The sequence below is a fragment of the Salvia miltiorrhiza genome, unplaced genomic scaffold, assembly GCF_028751815.1.
Source record: "Salvia miltiorrhiza cultivar Shanhuang (shh) unplaced genomic scaffold, IMPLAD_Smil_shh fragScaff_scaffold_132_2, whole genome shotgun sequence".
In the NCBI taxonomy this organism is placed as follows: domain Eukaryota; kingdom Viridiplantae; phylum Streptophyta; class Magnoliopsida; order Lamiales; family Lamiaceae; genus Salvia; species Salvia miltiorrhiza.
This window is the reverse complement of record NW_026651413.1, coordinates 194,038-212,849: the sequence shown is the minus strand read 5'-3', so window position 1 is coordinate 212,849 and position 18,812 is coordinate 194,038. Positions and strand designations below refer to the sequence as shown.

The 18,812-nt window shown below is 34.5% G+C and overlaps 1 protein-coding gene across 3 annotated transcripts; it reads right to left on the bottom strand.

Annotated features, from left to right (window-relative positions):
- Positions 1–7,340: 7,340 nt before the first annotated feature.
- LOC131002417 (uncharacterized) lies at positions 7,341–9,888 on the bottom strand. 3 transcript variants are annotated; one of them, XM_057928918.1, is made up of 3 exons: positions 9,806–9,888; positions 9,057–9,469; positions 7,341–8,040 (listed from the first exon to the last, which is right to left on the bottom strand). In XM_057928918.1, exons 2-3 carry the CDS (start codon positions 9,442–9,444, stop codon positions 7,538–7,540), a joined length of 891 nt encoding a protein of 296 aa, XP_057784901.1. In that variant the 5' UTR covers positions 9,445–9,469; positions 9,806–9,888; the 3' UTR covers positions 7,341–7,537. The 3 variants fall into 3 exon arrangements, with proteins under 3 accessions (XP_057784901.1, XP_057784902.1, XP_057784903.1); XM_057928919.1 differs by having other exon boundaries at positions 9,597–9,869; XM_057928920.1 differs by having other exon boundaries at positions 9,813–9,869.
- Positions 9,889–18,812: the final 8,924 nt, after the last annotated feature.

The following is an 18,812-nucleotide window of genomic DNA, read 5'->3' as shown; positions in this document are numbered from 1 at the left end:
TTATATTTTGGAATCGGAAAAATGCATAAGTTGGCAAAATGATTGGCAGCATAGTAACAAAATAATTAGGATCATCATACAAATCATTGTTGCAATCACAATGTGGGCGTGCGTGTAATATACATCACAATCAAAATAGCTTTTTCAAATAAACAAGTATATAAAAAGAACTAGAACAGGTATATAGTGTAGGCTGTAGCAAATAAAAAAAGTGGATAATTTGAGTACATATGTTTCGAAATTTCGAAATTTGAATCAGGGGGCTTAGCTCACTGGCCACCAGGTCCTCACTTAAGTGAAGTGACCCGGGTTCGATCCCTCTTGGAAGCGAATTGGAGATTGGAGATATAAGGTGGACTTGGTGAATGGAGAGATAAGGTGGTTCCTGAAGTGGATGGGGGGAACTAACTACTAACATCTAACATGACTTTGCCCGATCAAAAAAAAAAAAAAAATGTTTCGAAATTTGGGTATTAAAAGAAGCAACACAAAATCTTGGGTACACATGAGTGTATCGTACAATTGGGTTGACCCGTATCCAAAATAATAATATTATTTATATGGGTTGAGTCAGGGTATGAGTTCAAATCAAGATACGGACTAAATTTAAGTGAAAATATAACCCGATTGTACGGTACACCTGGATGTACCCAAAACCATAACTTAAAGCAAAAGCCCCTCACTAAGATATCTTAAAATTAAAACAAGTAAAAACATTATCAATATAATCAAAATTTGTAAGACGACAACGACGACGGAAACAATAATAATAATAATAATAATAATAATAATAATAATAATAATAATAATAATAATAATAATAATAATAATAATAATAATAATAATAATAATAATAATAATAATAATAATAATAATAATAATAATAATAATAATAATAATAATAATAATAATAATATATAATGGGCTTCATATATATAGGTTCTTCAAAGTTGCGATAAAATTTATTTATTTATTTATATGTGAAATGGGTACGTAATTGCGTTTGAATACAAAAAATTTCAGCAAATTTTAATTTCACACATGAATTAGATATATTCTTTAAATACACAAATTTTAAACCGTTCTAATTTTTAATACAATTATTAATTGTTATCAAATTAATGCTGATGTGAACCTCTAAAATGTCTAAATGACTTAAATGGCCAATATACTAAATAATATAGTTAAATGTCTTAGTCATTTTAACTAGCTAGTAGCTACGATATCGCCAATACACTAATTTATCACTTTAAGTAATCATAATAATATTAATTTATCGAAAATTAATTATAGCGTGAAAAGTTAGAATATTTGAAAATTTGTATATTGTGAATAGGGTAAATATCACATTAAACCCTAAACTATACCCATTTTTATCAAAAATACCCTGAACTATAAGAAATATCGTCTACAACCTCAAATTATTAAGTTCATATAAAAAATATCCCTCGTCCATTTTTCGATCACCAAAAACGCGACGTGACTCGCCAGATGCCATAGTATAATTTATATTTTTATTTTTCTAAAAGACATGACATAAAATAATGTCGTTTCGTACCATGTCATTAAAAAAAGGGGTAAATATCACTTTAAACCCCAAACTATTTTCGCACTATCAATTTTATCCTGAACTATCGAAAATAATTTTTTAAACCTTGAACTATTAATTTTGTATCAATTGTAACATTCGTTTATTTTTTTAGCTTCAAAAATTTGACGTGGCTTACCAGATACCACAATGTATTTACAATCATTCTTTTTCTGACCTATATTATATAAAACGACGTGATTATATGCATTACTCATTAAAAATTCAAAGGATGAATAATGGATAAAAGGTACAATTGATACAAAATTGATAGTTCAAGGTTTAAAAAATTATTTTAAATAGTTCAGGATATAATTGATAGTGCGAAAATAGTTTGGGGTTTAAAGTGATATTTACCCAAAAAAAAATTAATCCACTATGGATTTTTAAAATAAACCGTAACTTTTTCTTTCCTTTAAAAATAAATTGCTTTTAATTAACAAACCCTAATTGAAATTAGTTTTCAAAAGTTTGAAATAGTTGGGAGATGGGAGAATCCTAACTCTCATTCGATTTATTATAATCCCAAACTCGGTGATTTGGAGCAGCGAATTCGTGCAAAATCGGCTCTATAAAATTGATATTTTTTCGTGCGTAATACTTTCTTCGTGATTTTGAAATGCAGAATGTTGTTCGGTCTATTTCTCTTTAACATTTTGAGCATTTCCTCTTAGTCTTTATGTCTTTGTTATCTGTACCGGTTGGAGAGAAGATTGTTGAATGAATTTTTAGGTTCTTATTTTGTTATGATATTCTCCTTTTTGATTGATCTCTCAAAGAAGATTTTTTTTTTCTTCTGGTATATATGAAACGACGTCGTTTTATGCCATATTATTACAAAAATAAAATAAAATATATATTACATTGTTGCATTCGACGAGTCACGTCACGTTTTTGGGGATCAAAAAATGGATGTGAGATATTTTTGATACGAGCTTAATAGTTTGAGGTTAGATGATATTTCTTAATTCTTATAATTTAGGGTATTTTTAATAAATAGCGTGAAATATATTTGATACTGATAAATATACGAACTCCGTTGATAACCACAATAAGGGTTAATCCGTTGATTCACTCATGAATACATGAATACCGGAAGAACACCACGAGAAGGGAACAATCCTACCCTCTACATTTTAACTCTCAATTTGACTCCCCTAAAACATAAATAAAGCTCCTATTTATAATAAATTTCTAAACATCTAAAAAGAAACAAACTAACTTGACCAACCAGACAAATCAATAATTAAGATATAGTAATATATTATACGATTCTATATATCTTCATCAGGTATAGTTTAGAGTTTAATATGATATTTATTCTTACTAATTCAAAATTAGGTAAGAAATGTGGTTTGAGGTGAATTCATATTTTATGTACCACTAGTATACCCGTCCGTGCGATGCACGGCGAACATCGAAATTAGATAATATATTTAAACAAATAAATATAAATGTTAAAGAGAATCAAAATATAAACAAATACTAAATATATTTCAAAAATAAAATAAAATAATCAACATTAATTAATCAAATACCTTAAATATGAAAAATTAAATTTTTAATTTTATGTAAAGTGTAATGATAATTATATATTAAATAACTAATTAAAATTATTTGATAAAATTAGCATTAATTACCATAATTTATTCATTTTAATTTTATTTATGATTTTTAAATTTTAAAAAGTCTAAAATTTTATATAAAATCGTAGAAAAAAATACAAATATATCTATGAAATTATACTTAAACATGCTATGCACAAAAAAAAGAAGAGGATAAAACCGAAAAACAAAAGAAAATGAAAAATAAAATAATATCTAAATGAGAAAGAAATAAGTTAAGGATCTAACGGAAACAAAATATAATAAATCAAATGAAAATAGATCATTAAAGAAAAAGAAGTAACATAAGAGAGAAGAGAGAGAAAATAATTTAATTTGAAACTTTAAATTTCAATATTTTTATTATCTTAAATCTATCTTATATTTATTGTATATCAAATTAAAGCTAATTTTATGTTCTTTAATTTGATATGCATATTGAATATTTTATTTATTACTCATATTATATGATTGTCAAAAAGAAAGAAAGAAAAAGGTAAAAGATAAAAGAAAATAAAGGAAAGAAGAAAAAAGCTTTGAATTGGAAAAAAAAGAAAGAAAACTGCCGAGCCGAATACCTATATATATATATATTTGATAAAACTGCCGAATACCTATTAACAGCAAGTGAAAACATAGTTTAATAACTGAAATTTGAAAATAAACTATAATTTTAAATTATGACGGGAAAAAATAGCCGTTAAACTGCTCTTTTATATTATATATAGATATATGAAAGCAGCCGAATAAAAAATATTGATATTTTCTTTTATACTACTCCCTCTATCCCATTAGTAGTGTCCCATTTTTTTTTTGCACGGAGATTAAGAAGTGTGTAGAAAGTGGATAAAGTGGGTTTATGAAAATTATTTAAATATTAGGTAGAGAGATAATAGTGCCACAAAGGAAATGTGACACTACTAATGAGACAGCTCAAAAAGGAAAATGAGATACTACTAATGGAACGGAGGGAGTAATATTTAATACACCGTTTCGACTAGGGGTCGGCCCATCGCACACATATTTATGGCATCCAAATATTTGATTTTTATATTGTAGCATATAATTCTTTTTGTTAGAGGAATAATTTTATTATTTACTTAGGTTTGGATGTATTATTTTATAGAAATACATCTCACGTTCCACATAGCAACCCATGTTTTCATTGTCCCATGAGTAAATTCCTTTAATTATAGTTAGAATAGCCCATCAATAATGACAAATTCTGAATACACATGATAGGTTCGAATATTTGAATCATAGGAAATTTTTGAGAAATTTTCAATTGCAAAAGATTGAAACTTTAATACATTTTTTTTGCTATATGTAAAGAGTCACGGCGAAAATACAAATTGGTTTAATACGAATAGATTTAGATTTTTTATATATAAATTACATAAATAAATAAAAAAATTTAAAATCACACGACGATGGACTCGAACCAAGACCTTAGGTGATAAAAATGTGATTAAAACCAATACACGCACGAGTTTAGAATTCTGGGTTTAAATGACAGTTGTCACATGCTTATGGATAATGTTCATTAAATGACATTTCTTTGTTTCTTTGCAAAATCAGTTGGCCCATTAATTTCTTTTGGATTATTGTACAACATATGTATATGTATGGCTTTCTTGGTGTTATCCAAAATTTTACATTGTGTCTACTATTTAAAAAAAAAAAGAAGATTAAATAAAGAATGCAACACAATCGAACGGTTGACGCATATATCTTCTCCTCCTATGTCAATATCTATATTTATATAATATATAAAAGAGTAATTTTTCCCTTCATTTTTTTCTTCTTTCTTTCTCTCTCTTCTTCCACCAATTTTTTCATTATTTTTTTTCTCTCTTCCTATCAACTTTTTCTCTTCTCTTTTTTTTTTTAATTTTTTTTTTCTAAATATCGTCATATTTGATTAATGAAAAAATTAGTCAATATTCATCTTAAATTTAAGTTCGTGAAAAGATCTTTAATATGATATAAAAATCACCAAAAATAAATTTAAAATAAATAAATTATAATTTTTTTTAAAATATGTTATTTTCTCTCTCCATTACTTTTTACAACTTTTTTTTCTATGTTTGTATATGAAATATTTATATATTTTTATTATATTTAATATTTATATTTATTTATTTATTTAAATATATTAATTAATTTCGATGTTCGTCGTGCATCGCACGAATGGAGGTACTAGTTTGAAGAATTAATCAACGCTATCAAACTTCAATTATGCTTATTCATATAGAATTACGAACAATAACTAGTTACACAATTTTACAATCCTAACTTGTAAATTACAGCAATTACAACACTTAATTTCAATTTTCTCGAAACACAACTTATGCACAATATTATAAATTTCTCAAATAACGGGTCGAATTTGCTAGCACAAAACAAATCAAAATGGTATGGCGGTCGGGCGTTTACTTTGCATGATTAAATATTTTTATCCCCAAGAATAGGATATCTCCAATCCCACCTTTTTCATGAGATAAAAATCAAGCAAAAGCTAGCTTAAATGATAGAAATAATCAATGATTTTGAAATATTCCAAAGTTGCGATCTATCATAGTGAACAGGAGGTTATTGACAGATTTACCAATTATATTGGTCATTGTTCCCCTTGTGCAGGTACCAACGACACTTGGATTTGGCTGGCTGCACCGGACAGGAATTTCAGTACCAAGTCGGCATACACAACGATCAAAACCAGAAGGAGTGAACCAATTAGGCAGGCCATTGAAGCAAAGACCCTCAATGCTGTTTGGAAGGCTAAAACTCCACATAAAGCCTCGATGACAACATGGAGAATGCTGAAAAACCGTCTCCCGACATGCGATAACTTGAGGAAAAGGAAGATTCCGGTGAGCGAGGAAGACTCGAAGTGTGGAGAGTGCGGTGGGGTGGAAGAATCGATAAACCACCTTTTTCTTCTCTGCCCAAAGACGGAGGAGGTGTGGAATGAAATTCAAAAATGGCTTGGCATCATAACAGCTAGGCCATTCTCCATCGACAAGCACCTTGGTATGTTTACGAGTTTTAGAAATGATAAGAAGATTCAACACTTGCTCTTGGCTATTTGGGTGGGATGCATTTGGATTTTGTGGAAAAAAAGAAATGAGAGACGTTTTCATAGTCAAGGGTGGGCGACAAAAACTTTTGTTTGGGAGATTAAGACTAGAGTGTGGTGCTGGAATAGGATTTTGAAGATCGTTGACAAAGAGATCGAGTTGGACTCATGGTGTTCCAACGATTTAATTTGTAAACTGTTGTAAGTTCTTCGTGGTACTGCTGGTACCTCCCTTAATGATATCATTACTTTTTCTAATAAAAAAAAAAAAACCTTACTATTTTTATCTATCAAGATTAATCTTTCAAAGTAAACGTGCTCTCATACTATGCCCATGCATAAGTTACGTATACTCAACATATTCACTTTCAAACACATAAATCTTTTTCTGATTTTCTCTTTAAAAAATCTTCCCCACAAAATCCTCAAGTCTTATTAGAAAACTTTCGATAATTCGATCCATGTTCCTCACATTTTATAAGTTCTAGTCACAATAAGAAATAAAGACTAATGTGTGCGTGCTAGTCTAATAATAGTGTAATTAAGTATATCAAGTCAAAGGTCTCTAATTCAAGGTTAGCGGTTACCGTCACGTACTCTTTAAATTTTATTTATTCATAAATAAATAAAGAGGTTATGGCCAAAAACTACATGAACTTTGATGAAAATTGCAATTTTTATCTGATTTTGACTTCCGGTGAAATTAGAGCGTAACCTGACAAAAAAAACAAAAAAAAAAATTAATTTTTGATTCGAACCTAATCGAATCTTCATATTATATACAAAATAAAATAAATAAATAATCAAAACATAAACTATCGAATTTAAAATTGATTTTTTTTGTCAGATTAAGCTCTAATTTCGTCGGAAGTCAAATTCAGGTAAAAATTATAATTAAAATATAAATTAATGTACATTGTTTTGCTTAATTAAAAGTTCAAGTAAAATTTTCGCCGAAATTCGTATATTTTTTCGCCATAAACCTATAACTAAAAAAGACTAATATTCTTTTTAAATCATAGTATAACGTTTGTATAGGCTCCTACTAGCCGGGCCACAAAGGAAGAAGTACTTAATATGGGCTCTTCAAGTTTTGGGCCCTTCTATATATCAGAAGTAGTTTTGTAATTACAATTTCGACCAAAATTCATAATTTAAAAGGAAAATAAATGGAAAATCATTACACAAGAAGGAAGCAATATAGCAAGGTTCATATAAGAGACTTAGTTTCTTCTTCTTCTTCTTCAAAACTACTATGCAGAAAGTTCAGCCCAGCTTATAGTAACTCTCAATGATCTTGCTCTGCGAAAGATCGGTATAGTATCCCTCTCCGACGTCCATACCTTCTTCCCGGGCGAGGCACTCGACTGCTCGCTGCACATCCTCGCCACCAGCTTTACTCGTATCCAACAAGTTGCAAGCCACCTCGATCATACCTTTACCGTGAGCAAGAGCCATAGACTGCACGGATGGAAGCCCGCCGCCTCTGCCACTGATTCTCTTTGCTATTCTCCGAACAGCAGCCATGTCAGTCGAGAATATCGGGACATTGTAGTTGTCGACCCACTGTGTGGCTCCAACGACAACGACCCCTTTCCTCGGAACAGCACGAGGAGGGCCCTCATCGGGTTTCAGCTGCAGAGTTTCGGATTGGAGGCTGCCTACCCACTGATTTCCATCTGCATTCGGCTTGAAGTAGCCGAGCTCCCTCCTGATTGTGTCGAGCGACCTCCCCTGACCGTGTGCAGCTCCGTACAAGAAGGTAGCGACTGCAGGCTATGGATAAGATCATTAACAAAAGAGAAAAGTTGATGAAGAAACAAAAAGATGATATATTAAGAGATATCATCTCTGGTAAAAAGTTAATTATTTTAGCAACTTCACAAAAAAGATTATTAGAGTTCATTCCATCAAAAGAGAGTAAAAACAAAAAAGATAAAAAACACACACTGTAACAACAATATGAACACCATTTATAATCAACCAAAAAACGAAGAATGACAAAAATTCTCTCTTCTCAAGTATACAATATCTTTCCCTATCGACTTTAGCAAGAACTATCTGCAACGTGAAATTACACAGCCTAACATAATCGCGAGTTTCATAACTTTGAGCCAAATTTCACTATCAATACCAATTTTACCACTCTCTGAACACTGAGCAAATTCCATACTATCTCAATAAATGCTATTTTGATGCTCTCTTTTGTTCGCGACACAACTATGAAGTCATCCTCTATCGAGTATCTCACTTCTAAACGATTTGTCTTACTCTTAATCACAGACTTCATCACACACTTAACAATCTTGCTCGCCATTCTTAAAGCTCAAGCAGAAACAAAAACAATGCAACCATTCCACAGATTCTAGCGTCTGCACTAACTCTCAACGAACACCCTTTAAATCAACTAATTGCACCTCCTTCTATGTTGAGGTGCTCTGTTCCAAAACTTCAGCATAGAAATAACAAACATTAGATGATAATCTTTAACAATTAAGCACCATCATTTACTAATTTCTTGTGAAATCTGAATATAGATGGTGGCTCTTTACCTATCTTTGTCTGAATTAAGCCATAAATACTACTAAAAAATAACTATAACATGAATTCACAAGCACAACAGAATCATACATACTAATCAAAATCCAACAATGATACATCATCATCACAATCATTTCAACAAGCAACACCAACTCAAATCCAGACACCAAAAACCAAATCTTTCTCCCCATAATCCTCCAAAACAAATGCAGAAACTCGAATTTGACTGAGCAAGAGAGCAAACCTTGCAGCCCTGCACCAACATCTGCAGCCAGAGACTTCGCAGTTCCTGCAACACAGTCCAAAGATGAGCCATTTAATGGGTGGAAACAAATGTGGTCTACAACACCAAGCCTTGGATGGCTCCCACAGTGCAACCCAAGATCAATGGCCTCAAATGCAGCCTTCACCATCTCAAACACCGCGTTTCTCAACGGAGATGAATCCGAGCCCGGCCCGATTTCTGACACCAGAGTGTATCCAACTCTGTTGTAAGTGGCATCCTCAAATTTGTTGATGATGGCGGCCTCCGGAATCAGCTTTGCTGCCATCTCAATGGCTTCCAGAGCTGCCTTGTTTCTGCTTTCGGATATATACACTTTGCCGCAAGCTAGCATTTGCTTCAGCATCATTATAACTGTAAATTCAACACAAACCCTAGAAAAAAAAATTAATATTAAAATTCAATTCAATCAAATGTAGATTTTTGTGGCTATAATTCTATTGAATTTTACTGTCTAAGCACCGAATAAATTGAAAATTGAAAGAAAAGAAAAGGAATAACCGCAGCTCCCTTCCCTATGCGGAATGTGTGTGATGAGATTCTCATTGAAGTAGAAATGAAGTGGGGGAAATTGACATTACGATTGTAGAATGGAAACAGAAATTCCAGAAAAATTCGGCAGACTATTAATGTGCGAGATTAAAAAAAACGCCATGAAATTCAGTCTCTCTTTTTTTTTTTTGCTTCAATAAATTTCAGCTGTTACTTACCACCAACCTGTTTTCAGGAACGATGGGGGAAGAAGATGTAGTTTCAATATCCTTTGTAGATAAAAAGTCAAAAAAAAAAAAAAAAAATCTATTCTTTGTAGATAAATTAGGTGAATGTTCATATTCACCCCCACAATTTTATCCTATTTACGTTTGTAACCCTCTATCTATTATCTATATTACTCTATATATATAGGGAGAGAAAAGGTTCAATGGAGAAATGCAAATGTTATTAGAAACGAGAAACAATCTCATCCATGCTCAATCAAACTGTCAACAATTAAGAATAAATTCAGTGTCCAAATTTTGATGAACGAACGTATTTGTTTAAAATACGTATTTGTTGAAAATCTCGCACTCCAGGATTCGAACCTCAAAAGAAAATACTTGTTCAATCAAATTATTGGTATGTTCATCAAAATTATTGATTTGTTCAACATTTCTAAATTTCGCAAAACAATTAATTTCTCCATAGAACTTAACTATTCCCTCCGTCCCACGAATCTTGACACGTTTTCCTTTTTGGGCCGTCCCACGAATCTTGACACGTTTCCTTTTTGGGCAATAATTATTACCTTCTCTCTCCTACTTTATCACCTTTATTATATTCTCTCTCCTACTTTATCACTTTTATTACCTTCTCTCTCATACTTTATCAATTTTATACTTTATTAATTACACACTTAAAACACTAATCTACAACTCCTTAATTCTCGTGCCGAATCCAAACGTGTCAAGACTCGCGGGACGGAGGAAGTATATAATAATAATAATAATAATAATAATAATAATAATAATAATAACAACAACAACAACTTTGATGAGCATGTCAATAATTTTATTGAACAAGTATTTTGGGGTTTGAATTATGGAGTGCGAGATTTTCAACAAATACGTATGTTCATCAGAATTATTAATATGTTCAACGTTTCACAATTTCGCAAAATATTTAATTTTTCAATTGAACTTTTATATATATAGGGTGCGGTTATAGTGAGAACCACAATTATCGTGAGAACATAAGAACCAATAAAATTACTGCATCTGCTATACAAATTAATGCATCCGCTATTAAATTTAATGCATCCGAAAAAACTAATTTTTTTGCTCCCTTCAGGATTCGAACCCAGCACCTGCATCCATCCACCAAGATGATGCATCCACCGTAGATCTTGATGATCGAATGGCTTAAAATGGTTCTCCGTTCTTATTTTATTAGTGGTTCTTATTTGAACCTCTCCCTATATATATATATATATATATATATATATATATATATATATATATATATAGGGGTGGGCTACCGTGAGAGCACATCTTAAAATAAGAAATAAGAGCAATTTTTAATTTATGAATTTTATATAGAACACGTATGAATTCGCTGTATAAATGTATGAATTGTGAAAAATAAATTTTTGCTACCTTTGGGATTCGAACTCAGGACCATAAATCCATCCCACTGGATTATGAATCAACCGTAGATCTTGATGATCTAAGGGCTGAAAATGATTCTTATTTTATATCTTAAGAAATGCTCTTATTTTAGCTCATCCATATATATATATATATATATATATATATATATATATATATATATAGGGAGGGGCTACGGTAAAAGCAGCTCCTAAAATAAGAAAATATAAACCAACAAAAATGTATGAATTTTATGTAGATACGTATGAATTCGCTATATAAATGTATGAATTGCGAAAAATAATTTTTTTGCAACCTAATCCAACAAGGTGATGAATCAATCATTGATCTTGATGATCTAAGAGCTAAAATGATTCATATTTTATATTTTAAGATGTGTTTTTATTTTAGCATATCCCTATATATATATATATATATATATATATATATAGAGAGAGAGAGAGAGAGAGAGAGAGAGAGAGGTTTAAGTAAGAACCACTAAATAAAATAAGAATGGAGAACCATTTTCAGCCCTACGATCATTAAAATCTACGGTGAATGAATGCATCATCTTTGTGGATGAATGCAGAACCTGGCTTCGAATCCTAAAGGGATCAATTTTTTTTTTTATTTTTTTCGAATGCAATAAATTTAGCAGCAGGTGCATTAATTTGTACAACAAATACAATAATTTTAAGGGTTAATAGTACTTTATGTCCCGAACTTTCAACGTTTTCCACAAAATGTCCCGAACTTTCATTTTCTCTTAAAAAACCCTCAACTTTCAATTTTTTCCATAAAATGTCCCACTATACAAAATTCAGTGACAAAAAGATGAATTATCTCGCCGAAAGAAGTATTTTGGGGACCACTATTGTTGGAAAACCATACTGAGAACCACCATTGTTGGAAAACGATGAAAGTTCATGATTTTTTTATCATCTTTCTGTCATCGAATTTTGTATAGCGGGAGATTTTATGGAAAAAACTGAAAGTTCAGGATTTTTTAGGAGAAAATGAAAGTTCGGGATATTTTGTGGAAAATGCTGAAAGTTCGGGACATAAAACACTATTAACCATAATTTTAATAGTTTTATAGGGGTGACTAGGGTATAAACACTTCTTAACATAAAAAATACGAACTAGTTAAAATGTATGAATTATATATAGAACACGTATGAATTCACTGTGTAAATATATGAATTGCAAAAAATAAATTTTTTGCTACCTATGGAATTCGAACTCGGAACAATAAATTCATCCAACAGGATAATTAATCAACTGTCACTACAAAAAAATTGTCGATTAGCGACGGAATTTTCCGTCGCTAAATCTGAAAATTCCGTAGCTAAAGTGTATTAGCGACGGAATAACAAGAGAAATTTTCCGAATCTAGAATCATGGTTGCTAAATTATTTAACGACGGAAAACAGTTCTGTCTTTAAATTTAATGACAGAATTAGCGACAGAATTTTTCGTCGCTAAATTCTGGTTGTCATTTGGTTGTGAGAGTACTAGCGACAGAATAATTCCGTCGCTAATTCTGTCGTAGAGGCTTACCTCCATTTCATCATAATTCTGTCATAGTTCCGTCGCTAATTATGTATTTAAAAAAAAAAATTAAAAACATTTATAAACATCAATAATACTACCAAATTACAATAATTTTGAATATCAAACAATTCAATATTCTTCATAATCCAACAACAATCCAATATTGTAGTAATATTCCTCAAAATCCAACAATCAAATATTCATCTACTAACATATCTAAGAAACAAACTTGAAAGTAATATTCAACTAATCACATATAAATCACTAAATAACAAATCCAACTAATATCCCATGCCATTGCTCCAGCCCGATAGAAATCCATTAGGGCCTCCTACCGAGAGTTGATGCAACTATTCATATTATAGGCGCGCTCTTGTCTCTCGTCTCTCTAACTGTAGCAAATAAAATCAAAACAATATTAAATCGGGGACTGTAATATACAAATTTGAAAAATGATTGACACCTTAAAGTGCGAAAAATGAGAATTCATGCATATAAATATCAATTTCTAAATTTTACTATAGACATGTTTCTGAATTCAGCCAACAGGATAATTAATCAATCGTACGTAGATTTTGATGATCTAAGGGCTGAAAATGATTCCTATTTTATATTATAAAAGATGTTTTTATTTTGAGGGAGGATCGGAGATTTTCTTTTGTTATTATTATAAGAATTACAAGAAAAAGCATGACGTTCTCTCTCTCAACAAGCCCTAACCCTAGCCGCCGTTGATTCGCTCCGTTCGTTCTGCCGTACATGTCTTCCACCGCCCTTCCACCGCTGTCGACTGACAGGGGTGGCCTCAACCTTCCTCCGGTGTCGAACAATTTCCAGCGATCTGCTATTCCTCCAACTGCGGGACCTTCTATCAACCCTAGTGCCACGATTTCTGACGTTCATCACAAGAAACCTACTCTTCCTGGAACTTGTAAGACCCTTGACTCTACTCCCTTGATTTCTTATGCAAAAGTTACGGTGCCGCAACGTGTCAAGAAACAATTCAATATTCTTCATAATCCAACAACAATTCAATATTGTAGTAATATTCCTCAAAATCCAACAATCAAATATTCATCTACTAACATATCTAAGAAACAAACTTGAAAGTAATATTCAACTAATCACATATAAATCACTAAATAACAAATCCAACTAATATCCCATGCCATTGCTCCAGCCCGATAGAAATCCATTAGGGCCTCCTACCGAGAGTTGATGCAACTATTCATATTATAGGCGCGCTCTTGTCTCTCGTCTCTCTAACTGTAGCAAATAAAATCAAAACAATATTAAATCGGGGACTGTAATATACAAATTTGAAAAATGATTGACACCTTAAAGTGCGAAAAATGAGAATTCATGCATATAAATATCAATTTCTAAATTTTACTATAGACATGTTTCTGAATTCAGCCAACAGGATAATTAATCAATCGTACGTAGATTTTGATGATCTAAGGGCTGAAAATGATTCCTATTTTATATTATAAAAGATGTTTTTATTTTGAGGGAGGATCGGAGATTTTCTTTTGTTATTATTATAAGAATTACAAGAAAAAGCATGACGTTCTCTCTCTCAACAAGCCCTAACCCTAGCCGCCGTTGATTCGCTCCGTTCGTTCTGCCGTACATGTCTTCCACCGCCCTTCCACCGCTGTCGACTGACAGGGGTGGCCTCAACCTTCCTCCGGTGTCGAACAATTTCCAGCGATCTGCTATTCCTCCAACTGCGGGACCTTCTATCAACCCTAGTGCCACGATTTCTGACGTTCATCACAAGAAACCTACTCTTCCTGGAACTTGTAAGACCCTTGACTCTACTCCCTTGATTTCTTATGCAAAAGTTACGGCGCCGCAACGTGTCAAGAAACCGGATTTGCCTGCGCATAACTTTCGTGCCCTTCGCCCGATCCGGCAAGGAGATACCGGAATTCTGAAAGTTCCGAAAGAATTACATAACCTTCAAGCTTCGAAGTTTCAGCATGCGCTCATCGGTCGTTTCATGATGAATAAAGGAGAAAAACCAAGGTCTACACGTGAACTCAAATCTGAACTACAATCTCTATGGAACATCACCTCTCCATGGCATTTAATGCCGATGGGTAAAGGTTACTATACGTTGAAGTTTCACAATAAGGAGGATAAAGCCATTGCGAAATCTAATCTTATTTGGGATCTGCCTGCGGGATCTCTTAGATTGCGTGATTGGGTTCGTTATTTTAATCCGTACAAAGAATCTTCCTCGTTAGCACAAGTGTGGGTGAGGATCTATTACCTGCCTGTCGATTTTTGGCATCCCGAAATTTTGGCAGGTATTGGACGTTGGCTGGGGCAGCCTCTGAAAATTGATGGCAATTCAATGGATGATGAAGTTGCGCACTTTGCGAGAATTTTGGTTGAAGTTGATTTAGCCCAATCTTTGCCAGAGACCATGGCTATTGATGATGGTGAATATTCCTTTAATATTGAATTCAGCTACGAGTATCTCCCGCTCTTTTGCACTCGATGCCGAATAACTGGGCACTCGGTGGATAAATGTCGGAAAGGAAGAAGGCCCAAGGCCGCTGAGGAAGTGATCATATCGAAAGAGCCGGAATGGCATGTTGTTGGCAAGTCCTCAGGAAAAGTTTTGGAATCTGCGGATGTTCCTGTTGCCGATTCTGGTGAACAACAAAAGGAGGTCACGGGACCGGATCTCCTTGAGGCGGTGTGTAAAAAGAGGCTGGAATTGGATAATTCGACGAGGACCAATGAGAACAGGTTTCAAGCTCTGGTTGAGATGGAAATTCATGACACCGATGGTGGAACGGGTTCGCAGCAAGATTTACATCAAGACCAAAACGTGGGTAGTCTGCATGCGATGGAGACTTTGATAGTTCATGATACTGAACTTACTTCCCCGAGGCTGAATGAGGTTCTTGACTCGGACAGCTCGACGGGAAGGGACAAGTCTACGCCTACAAGAGTTGATTCTGGTCCGATAGGGAAAAAAGTGGATGTTGCGGGTCACAATGAGATTAAGGTTCAGCAGGCTTCTAGTGTGGAGGGAGTCAATAATAGTGAGATTGTGATACAACAGGCTTCTACTGTGGATAGTGAGAAAGATGCTTTACAGGAGATTGATGGATCGAAGGAGACGCACGGTTTGTCTTCAGGGATTAATATTGCGCTGGGGTTTGAAGTCTCGGCTGCGAAAGAGGATCCTCCCAAACGTGGCCAAGGTCGTCCGTCCAGACAAGATCAGGCAGCTCGTAATCATAACAAAGCGCTTCAGATGCAGCAAGAGAGTATTAAAAATCGATTAAGGAAATCAGTGGAGGCGGGACACAAGCCACGTGATTTCATGGTGGATTATAGTAACACTGATAGTTTGCGTGCAATGGATAGCGTGGTACACAAGCAGTGGGGTAATGAAGCGGATCTGGGCAACTCCCAGTCCAGGACTCTCCATTAGTTCTATGAATATCCTTGTTTGGAACGTCCGTGGCCTGACGGATGAATCCAAAAATCTTCTTAAGGAACATTGTCGTTCCTTCTCGCCTTTGATCTTGGGTTTGATTGAGCCTAAGAAAAAGTTTCATAAAGTTAGACAGAGTTTCTGGAGATCTATTAATCTGGTCCCTCGTCATCAAAATTGTAGGCACCCTCGCTGCTCTAATATTTGGTTGTTGGCTCATCCTTCGGTGAGCTCTCAGATTATTCACTCTTCGGCTCAGACGGTTATTGCTGACTGTGTTTGGCAATCGAAGAGTTTCCGTATCGCTGTGGTGCATGGAGCTAATGATTCTCTTGCTCGTCGTTCGTTATGGATTGAGCTTCTCACTTTCGTTGACGGGAACACGATCTTTATTGGTGATTTTAATGCCGTTAAGGGAGCGCATGAGCGTCGGAGTTTGGTGTCGCCTTCTCGAAGCTCCTGTCGAGATTTCTGTGATTTTATTGCTGCCACTGAGTTCATAGAGTCGCCCACTTCGGGTCTTCGGTTTACTTGGTCTGGTCGCCGGTTTTTTCCTTGTCATGTGGAATCGTTGCTCGATAGAGCCATTTTCTCTTCCAGTTTTGCTGATCTTTGGACGGGAATTAATACGCATGTTCTGCCGCGTCTCACCTCTGATCACTCTCCTCTGGTTTTACAGTGTAGAGCTGGCTTGGATAATGGGCGTCGTTCTTTTAAGTTCCTCAATATGTGGGTGTCTCACACTAATTTTCAGGAAATGGTGGATTCTTCTTGGACGGGTTTGGTGGATGCTAACTGTCCAATTTACAGGGTCATGTACAAACTTAGAAGACTTCACGGGGATCTTTGAGTTTGGAACAAAACTGTGTTTGGACATGTGGATATTCAAATTCAGGAAGGGCAACAAAAGCTTATGGTGGTTCAGAATAAGATTTCGAATCTGGGTTATACCGACGAGTATTTTGACGAGGAGGTCGACGCTCAGGCGTCTTTAAGTACTCTTTTAGCGCGGAAAAACATTCTTCTTCAGCAAAAAAGTCGGGCAACTTGGTTAACTGATGGTGATAGAAACAGTTCCTTTTTCCATCGTCTCATTCGGTTCCGCAAGCATTCTACGCGAATTGAGCATCTTCGGATTGGAAACTCGATTTCTTATGATTGCGAGGCCATTCAACAGCACATAATTGATTTCTTCTCAAACTTGTTTACAGGGGCGGGGAGAGTTAACGTGGATAGGGTTATGATTGAGGCGATTATTGATCCTTATGTTTCTGATGAGCAGAATGACATTCTTACTGGTATTCCTACTGATGAGGAAATTACGGCTTCGGTTTTTGGTATGGATGCTAATAGCTCTCCTGGGCCCGATGGCTTCTCTGGTCATTTTTATCAGAATTGTTGGAAAACGATAAAAGACGACATCTTTCGTGCTGTTAGAGCCTTTTTCCCCAACTCGTATTTACCTTCTGGATGTAATGCCAGTACGCTGATTCTTATTCCCAAAAAGAAAACCGTGGATACTGTGGCGGATCTACGACCTATCATTCTCTCGAATTTCTTCTTCAAGATTATTTCGAAAATTTTGGCGACTAGACTGAGTGTGGTTGCGGCGGCTGGTGTTTCTCCGAACCAATTTGGGTTCATTAGTGGGCGTTCAATCCACGATTGTATTATGTTGGGTTCCGAAGGGTTCTGTTGCATGAACCGTACGGGGCGTCGATCAAACATGGCTTGCAAAATTGATATTCATAAGGCCTTTGATACGATGAGTTGGGATTTTATCTTTCAGGTTCTCCGTGTGACTGGTTATCATGAGAGATTTATTAGATGGATTTCTATCATCTTTACCTCTGCTCGCGTCTCCATTCTTTATAATGGGTCGTTGAGTGGCTATTTTGCTTGCTCTAGAGGGGTGAGACAAGGTGATCCTCTCTCTCCTATTCTTTTTGGTATCGCTGAAGATGTCTTGAGCCATTTATTCTTGAATTGTGTTAGATCACAGCATCTGGTTCCTATGGATTTTAGTAGGAGGTCGGTTTTTCCCACCCATCTCTTCTATGCGGATGACATCTTGATTTTTTGTAAAGCTACTGTGAAAAATGCGCGTAAGATCAAAGAGATTCTCAACTTCTATGGTGAGCTTTCTGGTCAGCTTTGTAATTCCGCCAAGTCTCACGTGTTCCTTGGCTCTGGCGTGTCTAACTCTATCAAGAATGGAGCTACTCGGGACTTGGGTTTTGCTCTTGGCTCTCTGCCGGTCACTTATCTGGGAGTCCCTCTGTTCAATGGTCGTATTAAGGCTTCGCATTTCATGGCCATTCATGACAAGATTGTTAACAAATTCTCTAACTGGAAGGGTCTGCATCTTTCGATGGCAGGGCGTATATGTTTGGTTCGATCTGTTATACAGAGTTCGGTTTCTGTCACGACCGGTCTTAACTAAGGATAGGTAAGCCGGGAAACCGTGACTAGGGAAGGGAAATTAGGAGAGGGGACAGAAAAGGGGTGATAAATAATAATAAAGGAATTGAACTAAGATTGAGACATCATATGAAAAAAAAACACACATAAATAGATAAG

What these genes read in the sequence shown, in the direction of transcription:
- LOC131002417 (XM_057928918.1), bottom strand. Translation starts at nt 9,444, where the DNA reads ATGATGCTGAAGCAAATGCTAGCTTGCGGCAAAGTGTATATATCCGAA. An exon ending in TGTTGGTGCAGGGCTGCAAG is followed by an intron (nt 8,041 to 9,056) that starts GTTTGCTCTCTT and finishes CATAGCCTGCAG; the next exon opens with TCGCTACCTTCTTGTACGGA.